The 26,996-nt window shown below is 38.2% G+C and overlaps 1 protein-coding gene across 2 annotated transcripts in view; it reads left to right on the plus strand.

Moving 5' to 3' along the window:
- The window catches only part of MGAT4D (MGAT4 family member D), a 38,574-nt gene that overhangs the window by 1,514 nt on the left and 10,064 nt on the right, over positions 1–26,996 (plus strand). The window contains exons 1-8 of one of the 2 annotated variants that reach the window (XM_080631145.1): positions 4,275–4,349; positions 10,260–10,421; positions 15,029–15,169; positions 17,024–17,157; positions 19,316–19,362; positions 20,821–20,934; positions 22,183–22,258; positions 26,004–26,115. In XM_080631145.1, the coding sequence (XP_080487271.1) occupies positions 4,328–4,349; positions 10,260–10,421; positions 15,029–15,169; positions 17,024–17,157; positions 19,316–19,362; positions 20,821–20,934; positions 22,183–22,258; positions 26,004–26,115 (808 nt within the window). In that variant the 5' untranslated portion in view covers positions 4,275–4,327. Of the gene's footprint in view, positions 1–4,274; positions 4,350–10,259; positions 10,422–15,028; positions 15,170–17,023; positions 17,158–19,315; positions 19,363–20,820; positions 20,935–22,182; positions 22,259–26,003; positions 26,116–26,996 lie in introns of those variants that run through there. The other variant, XM_080631144.1, reaches the window with a different exon arrangement.

The raw sequence follows: 26,996 nt of genomic DNA on the forward strand, positions 1-26,996 counted from the left end.
AATGGTGTTAGAAGCTTCTACCCTCTGAGGAAAACCCAAGAACATACCAACATACTGAGAGTGTATGTTGTCACCTTTTTCCACAGAGAAGCACTGGGAGCAAATCAACTAATGCTCTATTGTTACAGAACATCTAGTTAGGAAGGTGGTTTGAAGTTAATCTTTTTCACTGAAAGCAGGTAGACACCTCTGCTTAAATATTGTTAAACCTCTCTTCTTCCCTTCCATGTTGTGGAATGTGCCTTTTCACTGACATGCCTAGAGCACAACAGGAGTGCCCAATATTCTCACATGTCAAACTGTGTTTTCTAATGCCCTTTTCACTTATCCCACATGTTACTGTTGCAGTAACTACTGTTGCAGCTTGTCAGCTCCCACCTCTTTCACTCAAATGCTGTTCTCTGGCTAATTTTCTTCCACACATTTGTTAAATCTCCTCTTACATTAGTTTCTTTCTCTGCTTTGCCCATTAAAACATTTAGGCTGCTCTTGATCTTTGCTTGCAGCATATTGCATTAAGCAACAGTAGTCTCCAGTATTTCTTCTGATTTCTATCCAGTTATTGTTTCTCGGATCTTAGTGACATTGGGATAGCAAATAACCTTTTTTTGTTTGTTGTACAACTAGGACAGGGCATCCTAGCTCAAAACTAGTGGTCTTAAGTACTTCCATAATATGAAAAGTGTATAATAGTCATGTAAAGCATTGTTTGGTTTGTCTCCAGTCTCAGAGCCTTTCAGCCCTTGAGTACTAGGTCCAAGTGTAAATCAGGCATTGGTTCTGTCCCAGTTTCTGTGCATATAAAAATCAATAGCTTAAGCCTGTGACCTTTAAACTCCTTATACTAAAGGGCTAGCTATCTTAAGGATTTGAGTTGAAATGTGTTTGCTGTCAATAACAGCAGTAAATAATTGGCTGTTTGGTACTGCTTCTAACTACTTGGTGGAGCCTGAGTGTTGACTTCCAGTTGTGAGACTTAACTCGAGTACAGGTAACTTGAACTGGCATGGTAGGGAAGATGCTCCTGTGTCTCTCATGCTCTTAAAACTGAAAGTTCAGAATCTACCAAAGTCACTAGACTTCAGCTATTGTTGGTAATCGTAGAATCATAGAGTGGTTTGGGTTGGAAGGGACCTCAAGATCATCCAGTTCCAATCCTCCCTGCCATGGGCAGGAACACCTTCCACTAGACCAGGTTGCTCAAACCCCCATCCGGCCTGACCTTTTGGACACTGTCAGGATTGCAGCATCCACAGCTTCTCTGGGCAACCTGTCCAGTGCCTCACTGCCCTCATCGTGAAGAATAATATCATATATATTTTAACTATCCTTTCAAAGATTTTCATAGTCACCCTTCCCATTGCTTCAGAAATATAAGCAGAGGTTTCATTTTAAATATGCTGATATTTTTGTGGCCAAAAAAAAGATATGAAAGTAGCTGCAGAGATAGTTGCTAATCACCATGTCTTCAGCAAAATCTGATACTGTCTGCCTAAACTTGTGTGGTGATTCCATCAACATCCTCTAGAGTCCTTGCAAACACGGGCTGCTATTTGGAAGTAATCAGATGGACTGCTGTAGCAATACCTGTTCCACATCCCACGTGGTTTTGCTGTGAGCTTTTTGGTCCCTCCCTGGGCCCCAAGCAAAACCTGTCTGAAGCAAAGTTTGCATCTGAGGATAGGAAAGGCTGTTGTCAGGATGATGCAGATGTTCCTACTGTTGTAAAAGTGAGTTACAATCTACTTACAGTCCACCTGACCAAAAGTATTTGCTCTCATATAAATCCTCTTCATATAGATTTATACTTTCTGTTTTATTATACAGTTTCAGCTACTATGTTCCATGTAAATATTAATCAACAAGAAGATAGAGAGGAAAATATGAAGATAAATGTCAGGAGGTAGCAATTTGACTTTTTCCCCCACTTGAAAAAGAGTAAAGGAGAATTCAAGGCTGCATTATAAACTCATTATGAACTGACATAAAATTTCTTCAGAGGAAAGACTATTCCTGAATAAAGAGAAACTTTGGCTGCATAACAGTGCATTTCTAGAAGTCCCAGCAATAAGGTAAATCACCTCATCTCACATTGCAGTGCTTCTTCATGTTGCTGTAAGGGTTATAAGATTAGATCACTTTGAATTCACTTGTAATAGATTGCTGCCCTGTTCACCTAAATTTGGGGGATGCTTTATCCAGGTAAATGAAAACTAAGCTTTGTCTGGAAGTTAGGAGGAAGTGATGCTAAAATATGATGTCACAAGCACCTAAGCATGTTAATATATATAGATATATTGAGTCAAATATTGCAAAACCCGCATTTGCTTAGTTACTCGGTTTAGGTGGGGTGAAGAAGAGAGAAACTGTTCATACTTGATTGCATTCACAGATACATATTTGAGGTTTATCAAATTGCTTAACATACTACATTTTTTATTGTTTCATGAAAGTTTTCATCAGGAAAAGGGGTACAAAGAGTTAAAAAGGTATTTCTGATGAAAGTATGTTTTGCAGTTGAGACATAGTAATGCACACGCTAGACCGAACAGCTGATGACACATTTATTTCCAATAATCGTTTGCCCCCTGTGTGACGCTTTGCTTCATCTGGCCAAGCCCTGCTCCAGCTGTGCACCCAAGCACAGGTCCCCAGGAGATCCTGTCATTTGTGATGGAGTTCTTTGCAGGTTTCCTGTCCAGACTCAACTGGCACACTCTGGCTTAAAGCTGTAATGAAATAGTGGCAAACTGACAGATTGGTGAGGAGTCTTGAATTACACCATTCTTATTTCAGCCAGTACAGTTTATCCAGATTTATGAACATGCAGGAGCCAATTTTGCTGCCTGCTCTAGGTCTGCTAGACTGTGTTTAAGCATTTTCCCCAGCTGTCCCAGCTGACTGGTAGGCTACCTCTTCCCTGCTTGCCCTTGTGCGTATGTTTCCTTATAGTGGAACTGAGAGCATACAGAGGTTAGGACACATGCAGGTTTTGCCCCAACATGCAGTCAGGATGTGGCCAAAATGCACAGCGTGGTAAGGGAAGAGTTTCTCCAGTCCACTGATTGCTTACTTAGTTTCTTTGTCTAGTTCTGCATTTAGGTTTTAAAAAACCCAACCATACAACAACCTCAAATAGGACTTAATACTAAGTGCTTACTGATTCCAAGTTATATCTAAATTCATATCCAAGACTTACAAAAGCTCAATAGTTTCACTGGCTTTTAAATGTGTAATTTAATAAACTAAGACACTGCTGCTTCTTACAGTTACTTCAGGCAGAATAGTAGCTGCCTTGTCCTCAAAAGTAGAGGAACTGAGTCATAAATCGTATAAAGATTCAGGTACAAGATGAGACTAGCTACTGTTGGTTTTTGTAGAGAAAGGGATAGGGAACATTTCGGACCTCTCTTTGTTTGCTGTGCAGCATCTCGTCACAACCTGTACTTAAGCAAGTGCAAACATATGACCTTCACACTTCTCTAATGTTGCACACAGAGTCTTGAGGAACAGTTTTATCCAGACATAATTTAGTTAGTGGCTAGGTCTTTAATTATAAGTGTGTATAAATAAGTGATTGTTGCTACATCAGGCAGAACAGTGAAAATATTTTAAAAACTAATCAGAATGAAGCAATAACCATTGCTTGAAGTGAATGAGTATTTTTCTGATAAAGGCCATATTTAAATGAGAATTTTCCACTGCTATTAAGAACTCATATCACATTACTAACATCGCTATGTTAAAACTGAGATATACCACTTATGGGCAAACACCATGCAATATCCATTTAATTTATGTATTTTCTCACTTAACGCTATTGCTTATATAGGAAAGCAGCGTTATATAGGAAACAGTGATGTTCTGACTGAATGTTTTGAGATCACTTTTCACTACATTCTAATATAGGAAAAGACTCGGATCTAAAATGAGGATTGTTGGTCAACATTTAAGAACATATCATTAGAACTTAAGTTGTATTTGCTGTGAGACAAGTTTGCTTATGTATATTCAGTAAAATAAAGTATGTAAATCCTTCAGTAAAAAGCCTTCTATGCCAAACCCAATAGCAAGTCCATGTTTGTTATATGATTGAATGTGTTTTAAACTCAGTTATTAACTTTGACCTGCCTTTAACTTTGTAAGGTATTTGTTGGTTCATTTTAATGCTGCAAAGCAATTCTAATTCTATTCCTAATATATCCTCTATATGGGCACAGAGGAACCCGTATTTCTACCCCTGAAACTGCTGTCACGCTGCTTTTCTTTGATGTCACTGGGTTAATGCAGCGTCCCTCCTCTGGCCTCCACTATCTTGAAGCTCCTGATGTGGATACTGTCAAAGACAAGTAGGTGCACTGGCAGAACATACTGCTTCCTGGTTCCTCTGCTTGCGTGGACGCCTTCATTGAGGGCTGTAAAAACCTGGTGAGACAGTCTTCACTGCACTGTGCTTTGGCTTCCTGAGTCTGCACATTTGATACTACTGTGTCATGGCCAGGCCATGTTTCAGCCATCCGGCTGAGAATTGTGTCTGGCTGAAATCAATCTTTCGCCTCCTACTTACAGCCTTCACCATTCGCCATAGCAATAGGCTCTGCAGCTCAGTTGCCATCAGAGCATGGACAGGACAGATGAGTGGGAACAATTAGAAGCTTCTCAATCTGCTCACTTAACCTTCCCTTTTCAGCTGTGTAAAATAAACCAACCTGAGCACTGACTGACTTCAGAGGCTTCTGAAGATGTAAGATTTGCATTAAGACATACAGTGTCCTACTCTTAAAGCTCAACCATTGAAGCCACCCCAGTTCTGATGAACATTAAACATAATGAGTGAATATACCCAGTGCAGGTAAAGCAGCTTTTGTATTTTCGATAGATTTTCTTGGCTGCCTCTAACCTGTTGGGAGTTACAAATAATTCTGTGCTGTAATGCTACCAAGAAAAAAAATAAATACACAAATTCAGGAAGGTGTCTTTAACCTGGAAAGGTGCTTAAATACCCTTAGACTTTAGCACATTGTTGAATGGTAAATGTTTGCATAAGAACTGGCTGTTCTGAACTAAGACAGAGGCATTGTTTGGGGAATTTTCTTTTCCTCCTTACTCTGAGAGAACAAAACCCAAGCTTGCAGCATATAACAAGATTTAGTGAGGTCTCTGTATTTTAGATCAGTTATGGGAAGATAATAGCCTGCCACAGTTATTAATGCAATGCACGTGTCAGTGGTTTAACATGCTTCATTAACCTGAACAGCAAGCAGTGGTTCAAAGTGCAGAGTATGACAAGATCTTTTGCAGTTACCGTGCTTATATAGTTTCTTTTAAGGCGGGCATTAACCAAAGTTCAGTTTCTAAAAGAAAGTGTCTCCAGGTATGATAAGCAGTGTGGCTTGTAATCAAGAAACAGGAACCAGAGTCACTGCTAGTTTTTAGGGTGTTTTGTTCTCTCCTTTCTGCCACTCCCAGATTTCCTTTTATTTTCTTTTTTCTTTGAATGCTAGGAGGAGATAGTAATGAATTGTTCCTTAGACACTCTTAGATATTGCCAGAAATCAACTGCTAATAAAACTGGAAGCATTTATGATAATAGGATATGATAATAGGAAGTACTTGTGCATAGAGCGAAGAGAAATAATTGGTTAACTTTCAGAATGAGTATTTACTTCAGAGATTGGTATTGTCTCTAAACAGTTTCATTTCCTGGTGCATAAAGTTATATATATATATATATATGTATCTATTAGGAGGTAAAACAAGATTGCATTTAAAACCATTTTAAGTATTGCCATCTTAGAATTACAGTAGCCATAAGTATCTATGGCAATGTGTAGCAAACAGCTGAAATGCTGTAGTAGAGCTGATAACTCGTTGCAAAAGTTTTGAATACTATTGCTGTGTCTGTTTGGTGGTTGGTTTATTTTGGTTTTTTTTTAACTCTCCTGGTTTGTAGCCAGCGTAACCCCATGGACATTTCCTGGTAGGTTTCCTTAACCTGGCAGAGTGATTCATCTTCACCTCACCTTTTATTGTCATTAACTTTCTGTAGTTTTGCCATAAGTCCTCATCTTGCTTTTTTCCAGTTTTATCCTGACACTCCCTGTTGCTGATAGAACCACTGGTAGCTAAGGTGTTGCCAAGTCAGGCTATCACTGTGGACAGACAGTATTTCATGATACATGAAGCTCTTTTCTCCTGTCCCTCCTTGCCAGAGTGAGCTATGTTTGCGAAAGCACCCTGTCTGCTTATTTCCAAGCAAGCTACTGGAAGCCAGTGGTCTAGTTCTGTGCAGATCCTTAGATACTTTGAGCAACACTTTCCACAAACATACAAATCCATTTAACTTAATGACCAATTAAGCATTTAGAGTATTTAGCTTCATAATGCTTCTAATTCTATCTTCTTAGCTTGCTACAATTATATCAGTAATGAATACTGTTCATGACAGTACCTTACTGCACAGCAAAACATAAGAAGTTCAGTACTGCTGTCCAAACACACATTTTTTGCCAAAGTTTTACTAATAGTTAATATTGCTCATTTACATAGGCTCTAACACTTGGAATGTTTCATGTTTTATTTTGAATTATATATGTTTATAATAACAAACTCAGTCTTCACTAAGGATGAGTGAATGCTGTGTTCCTTCTGTCCAGCCCTTGTTCCCCCAGCTGTTAGAATTGAGTAAGATAAGCGATTACTAAGAGTCTTGTTCTAGTAACGGATCAGAGGCTTCAATTCCGAAAGTCTCAAAAATGTGGCTTCCGTTTTCTCGCCTGAAGAAGTAGATAAGACCATTTACAAATACCAGCTTCTTTGGGTGCACTGAGTGACAACAGAGTCTTGACCTTTTATTTGTCAGAGGCATCTATGACTATTTTGGTAGGCTTATCGATAAGTAAGCAAATAAAACTACAGGTACTTGGTGGTTGCAAAAATGTCAGTCCAGTAGTGACACTGACAGTTTTGAATCACACTGACACTGGATAGCTGAAAGAATTGTAAAGAGAGAGTCTACTATTATTCATGTGCAATTTCTTCACTGATTCTCTTATAATGTAGTTGTACCAACGGGAAGTTTAGTTTGATTTAGTAAAATCTTACATTGTTACAGTGCTGGAAGTGTCAATGGGACAACACTTTACTCTTTGTTGTTTGCATCTTCCCAAGAGCACATGGAACTTTACTGCAGGTTAAACCTCCACTTTTTCTTGGCACTTCATATTATCTAACTCCTAATAAAGGTAATTGGAATGTAAAAAAAAATGCACATCTCTTACTATAGCTTTAGCTATTACCTCTGAATTTGTCTTGGAATGGCAAGTTAAATCTCTGCCATATTTATTTGTATTGATGCCCTATTTGGAATCACTTTCTTGCTATGAAAACAGTATGATTAATGTCTGTCAGTCACCTAAATCAGCTTAAGCCTTCTGTTGCTGTTTTATTCATATGCATTCTAAAGCAAAAAAATAAAGGTTGGACTATAGCATTAGAAACAGCTGCAAAAGAAAAGCATAAACCAATAAATTATATTCCTACATAGTAGTTGATGAAAGGGATCTTCCTTACATGCTCCAATAATTTAGCTTGTTTGGGTTCTAGCTCTGCAGCTTGATGCCTCCTGAAAGATTTGTGTTGGAAATCTATTTTAACCTTTCCCCTGAAGCTTTTAAAAGATGCACTCTGCATTGCATTGGACCTTCCTTTATTTATTTATTCTCCAACTATTTTTTAGGGAAGCCTACTTCAGTAATGTAGAACTTTCTTGTTGCATGCAGCTGAAATAATCCAGTTTTTCCCTCCTTTTACAAACGTTAAATTTGCATTCATAGGTGCACAGTAGAGAATGCTCCTAGATAGGAATGCGTTTCTTGCAAGTAAAACATTTTTAAGACTGTCAGAAAATTTTAGGAAACATTCATTTTATAGTTATTTTATTAAACACACTTTATAATTTAATGAAACCAATAATAATAATACAGATCACATGTTCACTTCTTTTTAAAACTACTTTCTTCTTAGATGGTTTAAATTTCAGGGTTTTCCAACCACACATTTATTGATTAAATTAAGGACTTGTGTTTATTGTAAATTAAAAAAAGAAGAACCACAAGCATTTGTCCAAAATAAAAATTAATTCCAGTTTGAAATGCCTCTGCAAATCCTCACCAATTTGTGTTACCTTCTCATTTTGCACTTAGTCTCTTTTATATGCTAGAATTCCCAGGAATTCACTTTTGCTGAGAGACAATGGTGGGTCCTAGAAAATTAGTCCTGCCACAGATGGGACTTGGCACAGTCCATAGATAGAATGGGAGAAGTGTCCAAATAACAGCATTTAATGAAAAAAACCCACAAAAAAAACCCCAACAACAAACAAACAAACAAAAAACCAACAAAATACCCAAACAAAACCAAAGTAAAACAAAATAAACAAAATAAGCATCATGATAAAACACTTCAAAATGAAATAGAAGTCCCCTTCTGCTCTCTACTTTCTTTACTTCCTATTGCAAAGCAGGTGACATTACTGAAGTGTTGCCTTATTATATTCATTTTAATATGTCTAACAATCTTTTATTCATGTGGCAATGAGGCAGTGGAGGCACTGACAGGTATAAGTCTTGTGCATCATCTGTTAATAACTTGAGAAGTTCTGACAATATTGGCTTCTTAGGAAAGCTATTCTACAAACAAAAGATTGATGTTATCCTAGAATACTATGCAGAACAGCAGAAGGTCTGATAACCATGACTGAGAGCACAGTGTTTCTAATATTGATACAATTCTAGAGTATTTAATCAAAGGTGGGCTATATATTATGAAGGGATCATTCAATGCAAAGCAGTTTCACTTATTCTCTAATTACAGAATCACAGAATCCCAAGGGTTGGAAGGGACCTCAAAAGCTCATCTAGTCCAACTCCTCTGCAAGAGCAGGGTAACCTAGAGTACATCACACAGGAACTTGTCCAGCCGGGCCTTGAATATCTCCAACGTAGGAGACTCCACAACCCCCCTGGGCAACCTGTTCCAGTGCTCTGTCACTCTCACAGTAAAGAAGTTTTTCCTGATGTTCACATGGAATCTCTTATGCTCCAGTTTACACCCATTGCCCCTTGTCCTATCACTGGACATCACTGAGAAAAGCCTAGCTCCATCATCCTGACACTCACCCTTTACATATTTGTAAACATTGATGAGGTCACCCCTCAGTCTCCTCTTCTCCAAGCTAAAGAAACCCAGCTCCCTCAGCCTCTCCTCATAAGGGAGATGCTCCACTCCCTTAATCATCTTTGTGGCTCTGCGCTGGACTCTTTCAAGCAATTCCCTGTCCTTCTTGAACTGAGGGGCCCAGAACTGGACACAATATTCCAGATGGGGCCTCACCAGGGCAGAGTAGAGGGGGAGGAGAACCTCTCTTGACCTACTAACCACACCCTTTCTAATGCACCCTAGGAGGCCATTGGCCTTCTTGGCCACAAGGGCACATTGCTGGCTCATGGTCATCCTCCTATGCACCAGGACCCCCAGGTCCCTTTCCCCTTCACTACTTTCCAGCAGGTCAACCCCCAACCTGTACTGGTACATGGGGTTGTTCCTCCCCAGATGCAAGACTCTACACTTGCCCTTGTTGAATTTCATCAAGTTTCTCCCCGCCCAACTCTCCAGCCTGTCCAGGTCTCTCTGGATGGCAGCACAGCCTGCTGGTGTGTCAGCCACTCCTCCCAGCTTAGTGTCATCAATGAACTTGCTTTTTAAATATATCCAGGAGTTCAAATAACCATCTTTACTAATAGTTCTTAATATACTTCAGACACTTTTTTATTCATAGATGAGGATATCTGCACTTTAATCTTAGTAGTGTTTTATACATAAGATAAACCATTAAATTATGACACCCTTCAGTGTGACAAAGGTCATCAAGATTTGTCACTTAGTGAAGAATGTTGTTGGCTTTACTGGAAAGCATCTTCCCCTGCACCTCATAGTCTTCCACTGACTTTTTCCTTATTATAGATGTCATATTGTTCTTTTCTTCTGTTGCAAGCCTTTCCCCAGCTGTAGTCTATAAACTGCTTCTTAATACTCTTCCAGACTTCTTCATTCCATGGCTAAATTTTGAGTGGCCTCTTTTATTATTGTTTACACATTGCTGGTCATGTCTTCTTCTAGACTGTCTCCTATTCTTAAACTTTCTCTTTATTCCATCATATAGTTCACCACTTTGTAAAGATACTATGTTCTCATTGCAGAAAATGACGTGAACATGTACCAAAACCAGTTTCTGGAACTTCAGCAAAGACTATTGTATGCTGAAAAGGAGAATAAGAAAAGATCACAGGAACTGAGCAGTGCCTTAGATGAAATTAAACGTGTAGTTGCAAAAAGAATGAACTTGACAACAAATCATACAGGTTTGTATGTATAAAAATGTACATTATTAACTGTTCAAAGTTTTGTGCATTCATGTTTCTATGACTCTGTTTCTTTATCATGAGTGTGGGGAGGAAAATCATTGATTTGATTATATTAGCATTAGATAGAAGTATCTACTTTTTTAAAAGGTTGGGGAAGTAATCTGTAGCCCCTCTTTAAATAGAATCAGTTAGTAACCAAATGAGGGGGAAAAAAGGGGACACAATAGATTGCGGTGCGGTCATAATGGCAAAGCTGTACATATTGCTAATCGAGTTTCTTACAATGCTTATCCCTCTTTTACTGTCAACTACAGAGCACTGAATAAGCTCTTTTTAACAGCTCCTACTATGCCACTACACCCTCATAAATAATAGGGCTGTGTCTAACCTGGAAGGCAGGTACACCTCTTCAGATGTTCCACAGTCCTGGTGTCCCTCCTGTCTAGGTGGAGTGACATTTGTGGGGGCCCTTCTTGGCCATGAGTGCTCTCCCATCCTGCCAGTGGACCCCAGGCACTAAGGTGTGTGTGGTGGGTGCACAGTCTCATCTCAGCAGGCATACAGACCACATACAGCTGAGTGCTTGCCTGAATCCAGGAGCTGAGAAGCCCCATGAGGTCTTGCTGGCTAGATACTGCCTATGTGCACAGTATGTGGGCTGACTGGTGGCTGACAACATGGTCTGTATTCTAAACCTTGTAAGACCACAACCCTGCCAACACTCAAGGATTTGTTTAGATGCATCTGAACAGTCCCACTGAATTAATATTGAATAAACAGACAAAAAGAGACAGGGAAGAACAGTCTAAGAAACAAAGCTGACTACACAAGTTAGGAAAGCACCTTGTTCCTTCTTCCCCTCTAAAAGTCCTGGTTAATTCCCTGTTTTAATCTGATACCAGACCACTGTACAGAATGCAAATAAGAATTTTTAAAAAGTAGTTTTCAGTAACATCTAGACTCTTTTAGAAGGCAGGGGTGTTGTGGAATGCCTCACAACAAGCACAGAGATGCCCCTTCTACTTTTCCTCCTCTCCCCAGGGAAGTAGCTCTTCGAGCTAAAAGGGAAGAAGGCAGATCCTGCACTACTATATCACTTCTTTTAGAGGACAGAATCAAACAGTCTAAGCTACTGTATGCCACTACAATGTAGAGATAGATCAGATAGATGGGGATGTACAACAATCTGTAAGGCAAGGACCTAATATATTTTTAAATAAAAAAGAAGTTTAATTAAACCATGGGAAGAAGCCAGGTCACTAGAGTAAACTTAACTGCATGTTGGCGTCTGTCTAAAACCAAATAAAATTGGAGAACCCTCCTCAGAGATTTTCTTTTAATTGGCATCACTTACAAGCATTCACATTTCCATCAGATTATTAATAAACTACTTGCAAGATAGGCTGTCAACGTGATTTTGTTGGCTAAAACTAGTTGAGGCAGTGTTCTGGTATCAGCAATGCCCTAGCACCAGTGTCTTTGTACAACAGATAAAGTGTCTGGAGGAGACACCCGTTGAAGTATGAATTACCATAGATAAATCCATAGGAGGTGTATTTTTCACTGGGGACATGAAGACCCACATGTTGCAGTAGCTAGTAGGATGTAGAAAAAGCCAGCAAGAGAGAATGACAGATAAAATTCTAGTGCAAGAGCCATATGCTGCCTGTGGCAGGAAAGCAAGATTTAGCCTTAGCTGGTAAATAAAGTCTGAAGTGATCTTCAGTTTTGTTTCCAAGCTGTTTTCTTGATGAGAAAGACCATTTGCTATTCTTTGTTGTCCTGGTTTCAGCTGTAACAGTTATTTTTCTCCTTCCTAGTAGCTGGTGCAGTGCTGTCTTTTTCACTTTAGTCGGAGAACAATGCTGATAACACACTGTTGTTTTATTGCTGCTCAGTAGTGCTTACTCTGAACAAGAGCTTTTCAGTCTCTCATGCTCTGCCAGTAAGGAGGGGCACAAGAAACCAGAGGAAGCAGAGACAGAACACCTGACTTGAACTAACCAAAGGGGTATTCCATACCACAGCACGTCATGCCCAGTGTATAAACTGGGGGGAGTTACCCGGAAGGCCAAGGTCACTGCTTGAGTTGGGCTGGGTAGTGCTCAGCAGTTGATGAGCAATTGTATTGTGCATCACTTTTGTTTATTGTTTTATTTTCCCCTTTTAGTTTTATATTCTCTCCCCTTGTTATTTCCCTTATCATTATTATTATTGGTGGTAGCAGTAGTGGTTTTGTGTTGCACCTTAGTTACTGGACTGTTCTTATCCTGTGGGAGATGCAGTCATTCAATTCTCCTCCCCATCCTTCCGGGAGGAGGGGGGAAGAAGAGGGGGAGTGAGTGAGTGGCTGTGTGGTTCTGAGTTACCGGCTGGGCTTAAACCATGACAGTCCTTTGAAAAAAAAGCCTACAGCGCTCGGGATTCCCAGGAAGTCTCCCACCCAAGTACTAACTGAGCCTGACCCTGCTTAGCTTCCGAGATCAGACGAGATCAGGTGTTCTCAGGGTGGTATGGCCGTAGGCAAAAACACATGCAGTATTTGCGTCAACATGCCAATTCCCTGCAAAAGAAGCAGGCAAGTTTCAAAGGTATCTAGAGGATATTCAAAACCTTTAGAATTCTCAAATGCTGCTGTAAATAGCCTGGAGGATTTACAGAGGGAGCGGAGGGTGTGAGGGAATGTCTCTTTCATGGTTTGGCACTCTGAGAAGGAAAAAAATATGTTTAATTGCTAAAAATTCCCATTATATGCCTCCCAAAGTATAGAGGTGATGACCACACTGAGAACGCATAATAGATCAGTTTCATGATCAATGAATCTATTGTATTACAAGTCATTAGCATGAAGTACAGCGAAACAAGAACCTTAGGCCAGGCCCCCCAGGTGATAAATGTTAAAACAGCAAACACTGACTGCAAGTAAGATATGACATGCTGAAACTCTGAGACCAAGCGCAACAACTCTGAGAGCAAATAAATCAACATCGTAATAAGTGATAATTAATCCGAACAATGAATGCTTATCATAGATACAATTAGACACACTCTGGTCAGATCTGTCATTATCTCAAGCCTTCGAGCCCCACGTTAGGTGCCAAAAAGAACTGTCGTGGTTTAAGCGCAGCTGGTAACTCAGAACCACGCAGTGGCTCAATCACTTTCCCTGTTATTTCGCTCCCGGAGGGATGGGGAGGAGATTTGAAAGAATATAACTCCCACGGGTTGAGATAAGAACAGTCCAGTAACTAAGGTATAACACAAACTACTACTGCTGCCACCAAGAATAGTTATGAGAAGGAATATAACAAGGGGAGAGAATACAACCACGCACCACCCGCCGACCGATACCCAGCCCAACCCAAGCAGCGATCTAGGCCTTCTGAGTAACTCCCCCCCTTTTATATACTGGGCCTGATGTGCTGTGGTATGGAATATCTCTTTGGCTAGTTTTGGCCAGGTGTTCTGTCTCTGCTTCCTCCCAGCATCTCATGCCTCTCATGGCAAAGCATAAGAGACTGAAAAGTCCTTCATCAGAGTAAGAGCTACAACTTAAACATTGGTGTTATCAGCATTTTTCTCAGACTCAAAAAACCACAGCACTGCACCAGCTACTAAGAAGGAGAAAAATGACTGCTACTGCTGAAACAGGACATTTGTAAATATAGTCTTCATTTTAATCCATTCAAATACCTTTGTTAAAATTGCATGGTGCGCATCATCTCTGCCCCTATTACATTAAGCACAACTGATTTTATAATTATTTTAGAATTAACTTTTCCAAGTTTTTTATTAGATTCATTTGATGAATTTTTACCACCACTGGAACGTTCAGTAATGTTTATAGCAAGGAAGATAAATTAGTGATAATATAAATGATACTAATAAATGATACATTATTAAATATAAATTAATAAATAAATTATTAAATTAATGGTATTAATAAATAATATAAATGGTATCTGGGGTTTATATGGCTTATATAAAAAAAATAAGATTATTTTTATAAGGTCACGCTTGAGTTATTTCAACATGAATAAATATTCTCATTATTTTAATCTTTGTTTTAAAATAGTAGAGAAAAAATATTCCTTACTTTCAACTACTACGGTCTTTTGCTTTTCACATAGTTTCTAAAGGCCTAGATCTGGTTGTCCTTTTTGCTGTAGGATATTTTAAAACCTGAGAACTTCTGTTTGAGCCCTGAGACCACCGTGTGTTATATTTTAGGGGAACCATTTAAGTTTGTTAAGTAATTAAGAAAGTTTGTTAAGTAATTAAGAATCTGTGTTCCTTCAATTTAAAAAGATATTTTTTCCCATTGCTTTTAAAATAACTGCTCACTGTGTTTCAGGATGGCTCAATCCTACAACTGTTCAGGCACAGGGAGCTCTGCACCATCGCCTGGGGCACGGGGGTTGTACTGGGCCATTCTCAGTTTATTAGCAGAGGAGAGTAACATATGATACAGAATCACTGCAGAGGAACAGTTCTGACTGATTACCACTATGTGTGGTAATCTGATAGTATTCAGTTTAGCAAAACAATTGAAATAATAAGGTTCATTGCTGGCTCTTTATATGTGTGTTTGTTATTTCTTTAAGATGATATGAAGTGGAAAGCGTTAAACTTCACCAGAAAACTCCCCGTGCATCTTATAAACATGTACTACTATCTCCCTCACCTTCGAGAATATGAAGATGCTGTTTTCCCAAATGTTATTTTTGGCCAACAGAGAACCGGAGGTAGGATATAAAGTTTGGCTTATATTTTCTATGTGTTTATATTATATACTAAGTTCTAACAATGAAGCATACTCAAAGTTTGGAGTGGGTTTTCCCCTGAACTTTACAATGTTGCCAAAATGAATGGATTTTAATGGGGATGGCAAAAGGACTTCTACCACACCCCTCCCAATTTCAAGTTTCTACCCTGAAGTATTCTGATAAATGTTTTTAAGTATCAACAAAAAATAGTCATAATTGAGAAAACAATACTGGTTTTATTCATATATTCATATGGCTAAGATGCATTAGCTGACATTTTTTCCTCTAAAATGAACATGAATGAGGAAGCCAAGAAGAATTTATAATGTACTCGGTTTGCTAAAGTTAGAAGCAAATGGAAAGGTGATGAGATCCTTTAAAAGATACTAATAAATCTTCAGTGTAACCTTTTCATCCACATGCAAAATCAGCTAACACCTGCACAAATCATAATGAATTCTAGTGAAATCTAATACAAAATATACAGTTACATCTTCTAACTCTCATGTGATAGTTAAAAAGAACTTTCATAAGCAATAATAAGGAACTCATCAACCATTTTGCTGGGGTTTGTGTTTTGTTGAAATTATGACTCTTCTCCAGGGTGATTTCATATAAAGAAACATTGGCAGCGTTTTTGGCTTAACTGAAAAGGCAACTTGGCCATGCCCATGAGAATGGATAACTTTCTGCAGCAATGTGTAGCAATTGTAGCAATGTGACCTAGTGCTGGAGTTCTTACTGGAGTGCCCATAGATCTGTCAGTCTGAAAAAGACCAGAGGTTGTCAGCAAAATGATTTGCAAAAGACCCTCAGAAACCCAAATACATTCACAAGCAAGGGGGGACGGGGGGAAGGAAGGAGGAAGGAAGAAAAGTAATAAGTAATGAAAGAATGCTCCATGTTTAATTTCCATTTATTCATACATTAAAATCACAATAGCAAGACCGCTATTTACAAATTGATCTCAAGTGTGTAAAACCAAACAAACCCCCAATAGTTTAGCAGGTTATGTGCTGGGAATGAATGCTGGAGTGCTGGCATTTTGAGCTGACACTGGCATGGATGATGAACGGCAGCTACTCCTTCAAAATCTGTTGCTTCCTTACCAGCCCCACGAGATTTTGTGAATAGCAGTCATCTGTAAAGACTAAGAATTCCACAGGTTTACTGAGCTGGATTAGGTCCCTGGTTTAGGCAATGATCATACCAATGGAAAAAGCGAGAACCTGTTTACAATCTAATGATGTAATACAGCATAGGTTTGCTACTAGTGGAGTCTCTGCCAGGGGCAATCTTAGTTCATTTCTTCTTGATAATGTCTAAGCTCCTTTTTTATTATTATTATGTCAAAGCCATTGATTCACATCAATTAGACTGCTCAGAAAGGTTTTTTGAGTTGGATTTCTTTCTGAGATATATGGCACTCACCTCCTGTGAGCACTTGCTCATTAGAGCAGGATTGGTTTAACTCTTACAACACAGATCTCCAACTCCATACCAAGAGCTAGCACTTTTGCAATACTTACTTTCAACAGAAGATACCTATGTGTTTGCCAGAGGTAGTAATATCTCCTAATATCTCTAAGTTCTCAAATGTTTAGTCTACACAGTGTAGACCTGGTGCTTCTAACAGAAACACAGGTGTCTCTAACCTAAACTTAGCTGGAGGTATCTCACCTTCCAGGTAGCAAAGCAAATGCTGTCACAGTGCTATAGGAATATTAACTGTCACTAAGTCTGTCAGTCACATCAAATAAAAATTAAAATGTAGTTTCAGTTTCCCTTTACCTGACTTAAAGTTATGTGGTTTGCGGACTTCTTTCTTTGCAGTCTCACTGGTGATGGGTATTCCTACTGTGAAAAGGGAAAAACAACATTATCTGATAAGTACACTGCATTCCCTACTGTACGAACTTTCTGAAGAGGAAAAGAATGACTGCCTGATAATCGTCTTTATAGCAGAGGTAAGTTTGTGTGGAAAAGTGCAGTATGCTGATAGAAAGACAATATAGATACTTATGTCTTAGTGTAATAGTGTAGGAGACACTGCAAAATACTGCTAGCTACACCTTTGGGAAGGATTTGTTTAAGTTTGAAGGAGATACTGAGCAGTTAGTGCTTCAGTGTTCATATCTGGAAAAAACCCTGTAACTCAGATGATCAAAGGGTAAAAAGTCATATGACGTTTACACAGCTGTTGCAGTCAGGTTTTCAAATAAATATGAACTCCTTATTTATCTCTCAAAGTATTCTGCTTCAAGAATGAAATGTAAATCCTCCACAGAAAAGTTCCATAGAACTGAAAAAAAAAGTAAACCTATTCAGCCTAACCAGAGTTCAGATTATTTATCTGCCGTTTTGATATCATCTTATCTTGCAAAGTACCTTGACATGCTGGAGCCTTGCCTTTTGCCTGTGTATTGCCATGGGTTGTGAAAAAGAAAACTGTTCAAAGCCTTAAATGGTTCAACATTTGGGAAAGTAAACAATAGTCAAGATAGAATATTAGGGGTAAATGATTTTTTTTTCTCATTCCAAAATGTCTTGATCACATTGGAAAAAAAGCTACAGAAGGGAGTTAGCTAGTGATAGCTACTTGCAGGTAAAAAGAGTGCAGTTATTCAGACTTGATATTTATTGCTCATATTTCTTTGTCCTTCCATAAACAGCATTAAATTTCATGCATGTATTCATTAACAGTTAAAGTTTGCTTTTTTAGTTCAGTCATCACATAGAGCAGCTCTTGCAGCTATAATACTGTCAAACAGAGCATAGTTCACTTTATCAAGTTAGGTCTTGACTTCATTTTTCAGTTTGGGTCACAACAATAAATAGGCCTAATTTTACTGACTGTAGTTCCTCTTCAGCATAATTTTCAGGAGCTGAACTTATTTTACAGCTTGTATTTCCCAATATAAAGCCCTTGCAATGATGAGGTTTGCCTAGCTGCCATTCAGATAAACCCATTACCGGGCTTCAGAGAGTTCTTTAAGGGTTAACTTCTGAATACTTCCTTCTGAATGTTGATAGTCCTAACCTAGCACTTCTATAGCTTTGGTTGTAGTAATAGTCCATTTCAGCCAATTTAGGATTAAACTCCTGTTTTAAGAATCAGTCTCTTCCCTTTCTCCCTTTCCCGAAGTCACATTCCTGCAGCTTCGATTTCTCAGCCATGCAGTAAATTAGAGCAGGTTGATAACGAGAGGTGATAAGAACATTTTATTATGAGAGTAGGGCAGGTGTGTTCGTTGATCATGAAATTAGACCTTCCTTTTTCCCATAAAGTTACAGAAGATCAAGTTAAACGTTTACATCATGAGTTAAGTCAGCGTAACTTATTGACTGAAAGGGAGTTCAAAAGCTGTTGGTAGTTTTTCTTATCGCAGCTCTTTACTTACCACTTCACATCATTTTTAATTATTACAAATTCAAAATATAGCTGCTAATGATTATTTGTGTGCATTAAAAATAAAAGATCCTAACTGCTAAGAAAGGTGTTATATTGCTTTGGAAATCACACCCATAAAACTTAGCACTCTTTAGTATAATTAAGAGATGTGTTTTGCACACTAAAACTGTTACTTTTATGAAACAGCAGCACTGAATAAGTATGTCCTCAAAATTCCCAGACCAAGAGCCCTAAGTCTGTTATATTAGGAAGAAACTCTAAATCAAACTTTTAAGTATTGCTAGTTTAGAAAATTTTGCTTCGGTGACTTTTCTCAGCAGCCTCAGGCCTCCCTTGTGATTTTTGGATGAGTAACCTGAAACAGCACTTTTTACTGACAGTTATATGACCGTGCTTTTCTGGCATAACTGAAAGCTGTAGGACAGAATTTTATGCAGAAAATGCTTGTCTTCCTGCAGAAGCAGTGAAAAAACAAAATGCAGAAACCATAGCTGGAGATAGTTCAGTTTGCTTTCAACTACATTGAAAGTTCAGTTGGCTCGAAAACCCCATCGTGTCCTTTAGTAGAAATGCTGTTATAACCTATTGCTTTTGTTTGCAATTAAAAGAATTAGAGAATAAAAATGAAGTGTTTACATATAAATATTCCCCACAAAATACTGCTTAATACAAAAATGGGTGACTTGAAATGAACCCCCCCTTCTTTTCTTTAGGTGAATGCAGAGTATGTTAACAGTGTTGCAGAAAGTGTTAAAAACAGGTAAGTCCTATAGAGTATATAGACTACAACAGCCAGCAAACAGATTTTGAACTTATATGTGAAGAATTAGAGCATTTCAACAATAAACTTCAACTCTCCCATCCTGAAAGGAAGCTGCTAAGAAATGAGGCAAAGGTGCACTCTTATTATGTGTATTGTAACACACTGAAATTCAGAACAGAAGCATGTATATCAGTTTATTTTCCTGTTATAATTTCATAAATACACATTAACTAATCAGACCAGGTCTCAGCTTAAGCCTCTGATAAATATTTACTTGAACCTAAGTCTTTTCACCACAAAATTAATGATGCAATTCAAGGCACCTGAGACTACATGTGTTAGGTCCCCATGGACTTCACAGCCCTGCAGTGTATTCTGGTGTCTGTTATGTTTCCTAGGTGTCTTTGTTTCCTCATTTGCCTCTTTTTCATGGAGGCAATGGACTTTGGACAGCAGTGGGATAATATTTGTAATGTCAAATACTATTATATAATGGGTTACATGAGATGGGTATTCTTTGCCATGCCAAATTAATATAAGAGCTGTCAAACGAAGGCCTGGTTCTCACTGCAGTTTTGCTTGCTTTTATCATTCTTTCCCATAGGTGTACATAGCATCACGTGCATGTTAAAAAACCTTAGAGCAGCTTGAGAGGAACAACTATTGAATTAAAATGTTTGGGGAAAAAAACACACTTATTGGTAGATTTATTTTATCTAACAAAAGCTGCTTTCGGAGAAAAGCTATAGTGTGGGTAACAGTCACAAAACAGATAAGGCTAATGGCCCTGAAGTGCAGCTGACTGAAAGAAGCTTTTTTCTCATCAATCATAGGAAATGGGGAACACTGTTCTGAAAACTCCTTATTTCAGTGATCCTGTACCTATTAAAAACTGAAGTGTTTTGTTTTGATTTTTAGCATATTTTGGGGAAAGGGAGAGATTCGGCTTCCAGGTTTGGCTGCTAAAATTGATTGCACATTTTTTTAAATTACTTTTTAAATGGAAAACTTAATCTTTGAAGCAGAGACTAGGACCAGATTCCCCATACCATATGCTAGAATACAGCATTAGAGTTAGAGCAAGTGTAAGAATGCTAGGTGCTCTTGTGCAAGGGGGAACAGTTGTGTGTAGTTCTAGATAGTGGATTTGGTTGTGAATTACTGCTGCATTTTGGCAACCGTATCAGGATTACGAGTATCTGTAAATGCAGGAGGGGCAGGATTTCTGAGACACCCTTCTCTTCAGTGTTTTCTGAGACTTCAGTGAGTTACTGTCATGTCTGTTCTGATGGTTGACAAAGACTCCTTCTTGGTTTCCTAACCTATGTGACTTCATTTCTTTGCTAGAGTTGTGAATTCCATTTATGGAGGAGCAGGCCTAACCCTGGGGAGCTTTTGTGATTGCCTTCAAAAATCGTTTTGAGGAATGGGGTCTCACTAAGCTTCTCTTCACAGCTTCCCCAGAGAAATCCAGTCTGGAGTCCTAGAGGTTATTTCTCCTCCTGCTTCTTATTATCCAGATCTTTCCAACCTGAAGCAAATGTTTGGAGATCCAGAGGACAGAGTAAGGTGAGATAGCTGCATAAAAGCTAAGAACTTTTGCTAAGACTATAAAATTGAAAATTTGGCAAATGTCAACACTGAGCTGATAATGGTTCTGTATTTTAGAGCGAATGGACCTCAAGTGTACTTTAAAAAAAGTTATTACACAAGCGGAACTTGAGAAAAGCTATGCTGCATGTCAATTTCAGGGTGACAGCCAAGGCTTCTCCTTTAGGTCTTGACTTTAGGTACTCTAGGTAACCAGATGGGTAATGCCAAGAGGCCATAGGCTAGATTATCTGGTCATAAAGATAAAAATAGAAGAATCTTTCATATGACAGAAAGGGAGAGGTTCTGTGAACACACAACGGAAACCCTACAGGGCCCCTTACCTGACTGATAACAACTACTATGAGTTTAATGACCTAACTTCTGGTGATCATGGACTTTTTATACTACTGTTAATAATATATCCTAGCTGGTGATTTCATTCGTTCATGTCTCCCAGATTCACTGAGGCAGATTATAACCTAACAAAATTTATTTATTGGAGGACAGTAATTTTCTTTCATTTAACAATAACTAATACCAGAAGCTACCCCAGCAATGCAGTGGAGAAGCTGCAGTACTGGAGTTCAGGTTGGAGGAGATCAGGGAGTACATGTATGCATGTTTATTGTAGTATATCTTTTAGAGCATAAACATGTTTACATACTTATACTTAAGTTTCAGGTATTATTAGATTTGAATACACTTTTATGTTACTTAAGTAATGATAAATTGCTCTGGAGTCCTTTAGTATTGATTATCAAACACCAGCTTCATCGTCAGATAAAATGAAAGACTGTACTTTGTAGGGAAAAATGTGTATTTACATTTAAACCTGGAAAGTTTATCAACCTGCTTCTTTGTTGTTCATCAGTAAAAAGCACTTCATTTTTGATCTTTAGATAATCATTGTGTGTTGATCTCTGCTGGCTGTTCATAATATATTGAGTAGAATCTTTAAGTCATTTAGCATGAATATACTTGTTAGACATTTTGTTTCAGGTTACATTGATACAAATAACATTTTTTTGCTTAGTTTATGATAACTTTTATGGGAATTATTTACAAATGTTTAAACTGATTGTAGAGGAATTTATATTCACTTAAAAATGAGTTAGAACACTCAACCTTGCAATTTTACTGTAGAGCATTAGAAATGCTTTTATTATAGAAATAATTCTTGCAACCCCCTCAAAAACCTTATCAGAATTTGCTGCTTATATTTAGGTGGAGAACCAAACAGAATTTGGATTACAGCTTTTTAATGCTATATGCCCAACCAAAGGGAAGATTTTATTTACAGGTATGTTTACATTATCATTAAGTAGCTGCCATACATCTGTACAGATTATTAGCTTTGGCAATTTTGTTTCAAATGCCTCAATAAAAACAGGAATCTATTATAATTTTCTGTGTATTTTGCCTGTGCTCTTTACATGCACCCACATATTTCTGTGCTTATAATAATCTCGCATCCAGGTACTGTTTGATTAAAACCAGCCTGTGAGGTTGAATAACAAGATAACTGAAGCATGAAACCCTTATTTGAATAGGTTAAGAAAGTCAGAGTTTAATGTGTTTTCACTTAATGCAGCAAGACAGAATAGTGGTGGTAGATCCAGGTTACAGCTCAGATCACAATGAACCAAAAAAAACTTTACAGGTAGGGAAATATACCAGTAAAGTGATACTGGAGAAAAGGTTAAACTGCAAGTTGGTGCAGATCCTAAGTTCTCCAGAAGATTTAGGGAGTTAGACTTTAAGAAGATCTCCATGCATCCAGGTTTAGGTTTACCCGTCATTCTAGGTTTGTGCTGATTTGCACTCCACAAAGATGATAATCACTGCTAAAGACTCCAAAATTTATGACTGCTCAATAACAGAACAGATCTATAAAAGCTCATGTAGCTTGTGAATGTCAACAGTATTTTTAAAAAAGCTCAGAACAGTATTTTGCTTAGTTCTTAAGTTTTCCTGGTTCTCCTCCAGCAGGCCTCAGGCTCTGTATCACATAAATATATCACAAGATTCCCAGAAGCAGAAGAGAAAAGCACAAGAGCAGGCATCTTCTACATTTCTCATCAGCGTTTAACACAAACGCTACTCAGGGGTCTATGTTCTGTTCTCAAATTTGGCATAGGCACTCAGAAGACAGGTGGACAGAGAAAAATGGTGTCTATTGAACAGTTAAGGTTTACTGGAAAATTAAGTTTTTTCCTGTGACTTTCTAACATTTTTAAGAATTCTACCTAAGTTTACTAAGTGCGGTAGAGCATTAAGGCATAGGAAATGTTATGTAGGCTGCCAGACACTTAATGTCCCTTTCTATTATAAAGTTCTCCAAGCATTCATGTTTGCATGGAAATGACTTACTTATGTATTGGTATTTTTGAAGAAATTTGAGAATACGTTTTCTTATCTGAGACATTATAGAAGAACTGAACTGTATTATCTGGAGCAAAGTCTGGATTGTGATGATCTGGTGGTATTTTTGGCTGCATTCAGAGTTTTTTTTTAAATCTGTGCTTTCCTCATACCGCTACCTAGTATATCCACTTCTTTGTGTGTTCAGTCTGCAGCTGTTTTTGTAGCACAGATGCTGGTCTGCCCCAAAAGTACTCTGTAGAGTACAAGTGAAAAGAAGGAACACATGCTGCTATAAAGTTAGCTATGATCTTCCTCCATTTGGAAACCTTGTATTAATGGAAAGCAAATAACTTAAAAATCCTTTTCCCCAGCCCGGTACAAAGATTTACTTCAATAATCTTAGGGAAAACTTGAACTAGCTTAGGCATTATTTACTATTTTGTCAGTAATACTATCATTTAGTGACTGCTATTAACTTGTGAATTTTGAAAGAAGATAAGCATACGTAATTAGTTTTGATGTCTACAGATTAGTTGATGTCATGAGTCAGGCAAGATCTTTGCTGAATAAACACGTAAATACTGCTGAACCAGGATTTAAACTTTGTGAAGTCCATTGAAGCCAACAGGCTTCAATCACTGTGGATGAACCTTACCTACTGATCAAACATAATCTTTGAAAAAAGATAATAAATCCCCCAAGTCATCTCATCTCTTCTATTGAACCATCTCTTCCACTTTGCCTGTCTTCTATGTAAGCTGAAGCCAGAAAAATTCAAATTAGTATTTGGGTACTACATACTAAACATTTGGGATAACTACACATAGTATAATCTAATGAAAAAGAACTTATACTGAAATCTCTAAGCAACAGCAAATGCTCTTCAAGATGTGCTTTAGCTGGACACAAATTACAGGGCTCAGTAAAGGGTAAATAAACATTTTATGGCCTGTGCTACATAGTATATCAATGTACATTCTCCAATATTCACTTTTAACTGTCACCTTCAGAAAAGACTGTTTCAGATTTCTCAATATGCAAAACTATTTTCAGCTCATAATGATATTCACGCTCATTTTGCATCAGAGTCTCTGTATTTTTCATCTTTACCATTATATGCTTTCTTCTGGTGTTTCTTCATATGGTGGTATCACTAGGTTTTTTAAATACTCCTCTTTCTGCCTTCTGTCCTTTTTTGGGTGGCCCTGAATTTCTTTTTAAGGATTCTCTGAAACTCTCTGATTCCTTGCTCCTCTCCTTTTACATCTAGCTAATTATTACTGGATAGTCCTCTTAGCTCATTTGATTTTATGCAAGATTTCTTGTAAGTTGATGTCATGGTTTTTGTTGTTGTTGTTGTTGTTCTGTTCTGCATAGCTATCACATCAGCTCAATTCCCGTATTTCAGAATCTGCTAAGAAGCATGCATCTCGATCTGTTCTGTCTCCATCTATCTCTTTTTTGTTACCTTACCATCAGCAAAAGCTGTGTCAGAACAGATCTCTTAATCTTGTTTTCAAAATTAATTCTACTTCTTCCTGGGCTCACCGTTGACAACACGTTTCTGCCCCACCATCCCTACTCTCGTAGTAATGGCCAAATTCAGCTGAAAGCTCTGGGCCTTCTGAAGCTCTTGCTGCTGACTCTGTGCTGAGCCAGTTTGGGACACAAAACCAGCAGGAAATCATGCTGCTTTTTTTTTTCCCCCTCATAGCATTCATTTTCTACCTGTTTAGCTTTCTGAACCAGATTCCAGTGTCACCAGGCAAACCCCAAAGCCAAGGAAGTACAGCAGTTGGATCAACACTGCACCCAAACATTTTCCTGAAGGTTTAGCCTCCTCTTCCTGTGTTTTTCACACCCATACCAAATTCAAGCCCTGAATTACTTGCTCCTTAATTATCTCTGGAATTCATTTCTTTCTTTTGTGTCAGTACCTCTAAACTCCTTGTTTGGATTCATTATCCTCAGCTTTAGTAATAGGAACAGCTTCTGGTTTTTCAGATCCCACATTCTTCTCTGAAAGCCATACAAAAATGCAGCCAACGCATTTCCCATTTCCTTGATGGATGTCTGTCTCCTTTTCCATGTATCCTGTAGCTGGCTCTACTGCTGTATTCAGTCTCAGCCTTTACGCTGTCCTTCAGTGGGATTCACAGCACGTTCCTTCTTTCATCACTTGTATTCCCTGAAACAACTTGCTTTCTACTGCTGTCTCAGTAATCATCCATGGTTCCTCTCAGTCACCTTTTAATCTGCCTAGGCTATTTGGGAAAGCATTTAACCATCTGCTTTACACACCTTGCTTTTCAAACAATTTGCTCTTGCTGCTTATCAGTGCTATACAACTTGAGTACAAAGTGTCTACTGTCTTCTTCCTTAACTTCTTTTTGCGTCATTTTTTTTTCTAAGTGAGATCTCTTCAAGGTAGGGAGTCCTCCTTTCTCGAAAAGGGAGAAGCACTCATGGTGTTGTGATTCCTCCTGTAAAGAAGTGTTTAATGAATGATACTGAAACAGAGATATAAGTAGAAGCTAAATAGCAATCCACTGTAGTTTGGCCCAGCTTCAATGCACACTATACAGCAGTCAAATGCAATGTGGTTGTCACTTACAGTGACTGACAGCAATAAAACCACCACTTGCCTCCTCTTTTTTTGTTGCTCTTTTTTTTTTCCCCAGTTGGAAGATGACATTATAGCTAAACCTGATTATATTCAAGGTATAAGAAACTTTGCTGCTAAACAGTCCCAAGATTGGATGATTCTTGAGTTCTCCCAGCTAGGATTTATTGGTAAGTATTACGATCTCAGCAGGGTCAACTAGATTTGGAGCTGTGTGGGTTGTGCATTTTTGAGTAGGTCTCCTCAGAATTACATTCAAAGCATTGAAGGACTCAGGAAAGCTCCCACTGAAAGTCTTCTACCCTTTATGTTCTTTAAAACTGTCTTTTTAATGCAGTCTCCTCAGCATAGGATCTAGTAGGTGGATTCCCATAAGAAGCAATTGTTCCACCCCAGGGCACTATGTGACTCTATAGCTTGTAGTCTTCTCTTCAGGACAGGAATTTGAACAATCTGTTAAAACAATCTGCTTCCTTTCCTTTGTGAAGCAGAACATGTATCCTATATCGTAGGGGAGGGTTTTACTATTTTTAGTAGTAAGTTTCTCTTTAAATTTTTTTTTTTGGTTCTAATATAATTCAGTTGTGATAACACCTTATAAGCATTAGGTCAAATAAAGAAATCTAACAAAATCTGCTTACACAAATAGCAAGAGAACTAAATGAACAGGGATAGTATTTTAAAAACAACACTTTTTATATCAAGGTCTTTATTTAAAGATACTCAGTATAGTATTGCCAGTCAAATTGCATGTCTAGCAATTTGAGAAGTTCTTTGGACTTTGTTTCATTTGACACACTGGTACAGGTGACTGGCAGATTTGTGTTTGGAACTAGGTTACGCTACATACTTCATTAGTCCACTGGTTGACTATGTGAGAATATCTCCAGGCATAGGAAGGATATCTTTTCAAAATCCCAACAAGCTGGAGGATAAGCAGCTCTCCAGAGCTGGAGTCTGTGAAATTTTCACTAAATATCAGGGTTACATCCATGTGTTTAAGGCTGGAGTAAACATAAAGCTGGTGATTTTTGCACAGCAATAAAAATAT

This window comes from Psittacula echo (genome assembly GCF_963264785.1).
Source record: "Psittacula echo genome assembly, chromosome: 1".
NCBI classification, from domain to species: Eukaryota; Metazoa; Chordata; class Aves; order Psittaciformes; family Psittacidae; genus Psittacula; species Psittacula echo.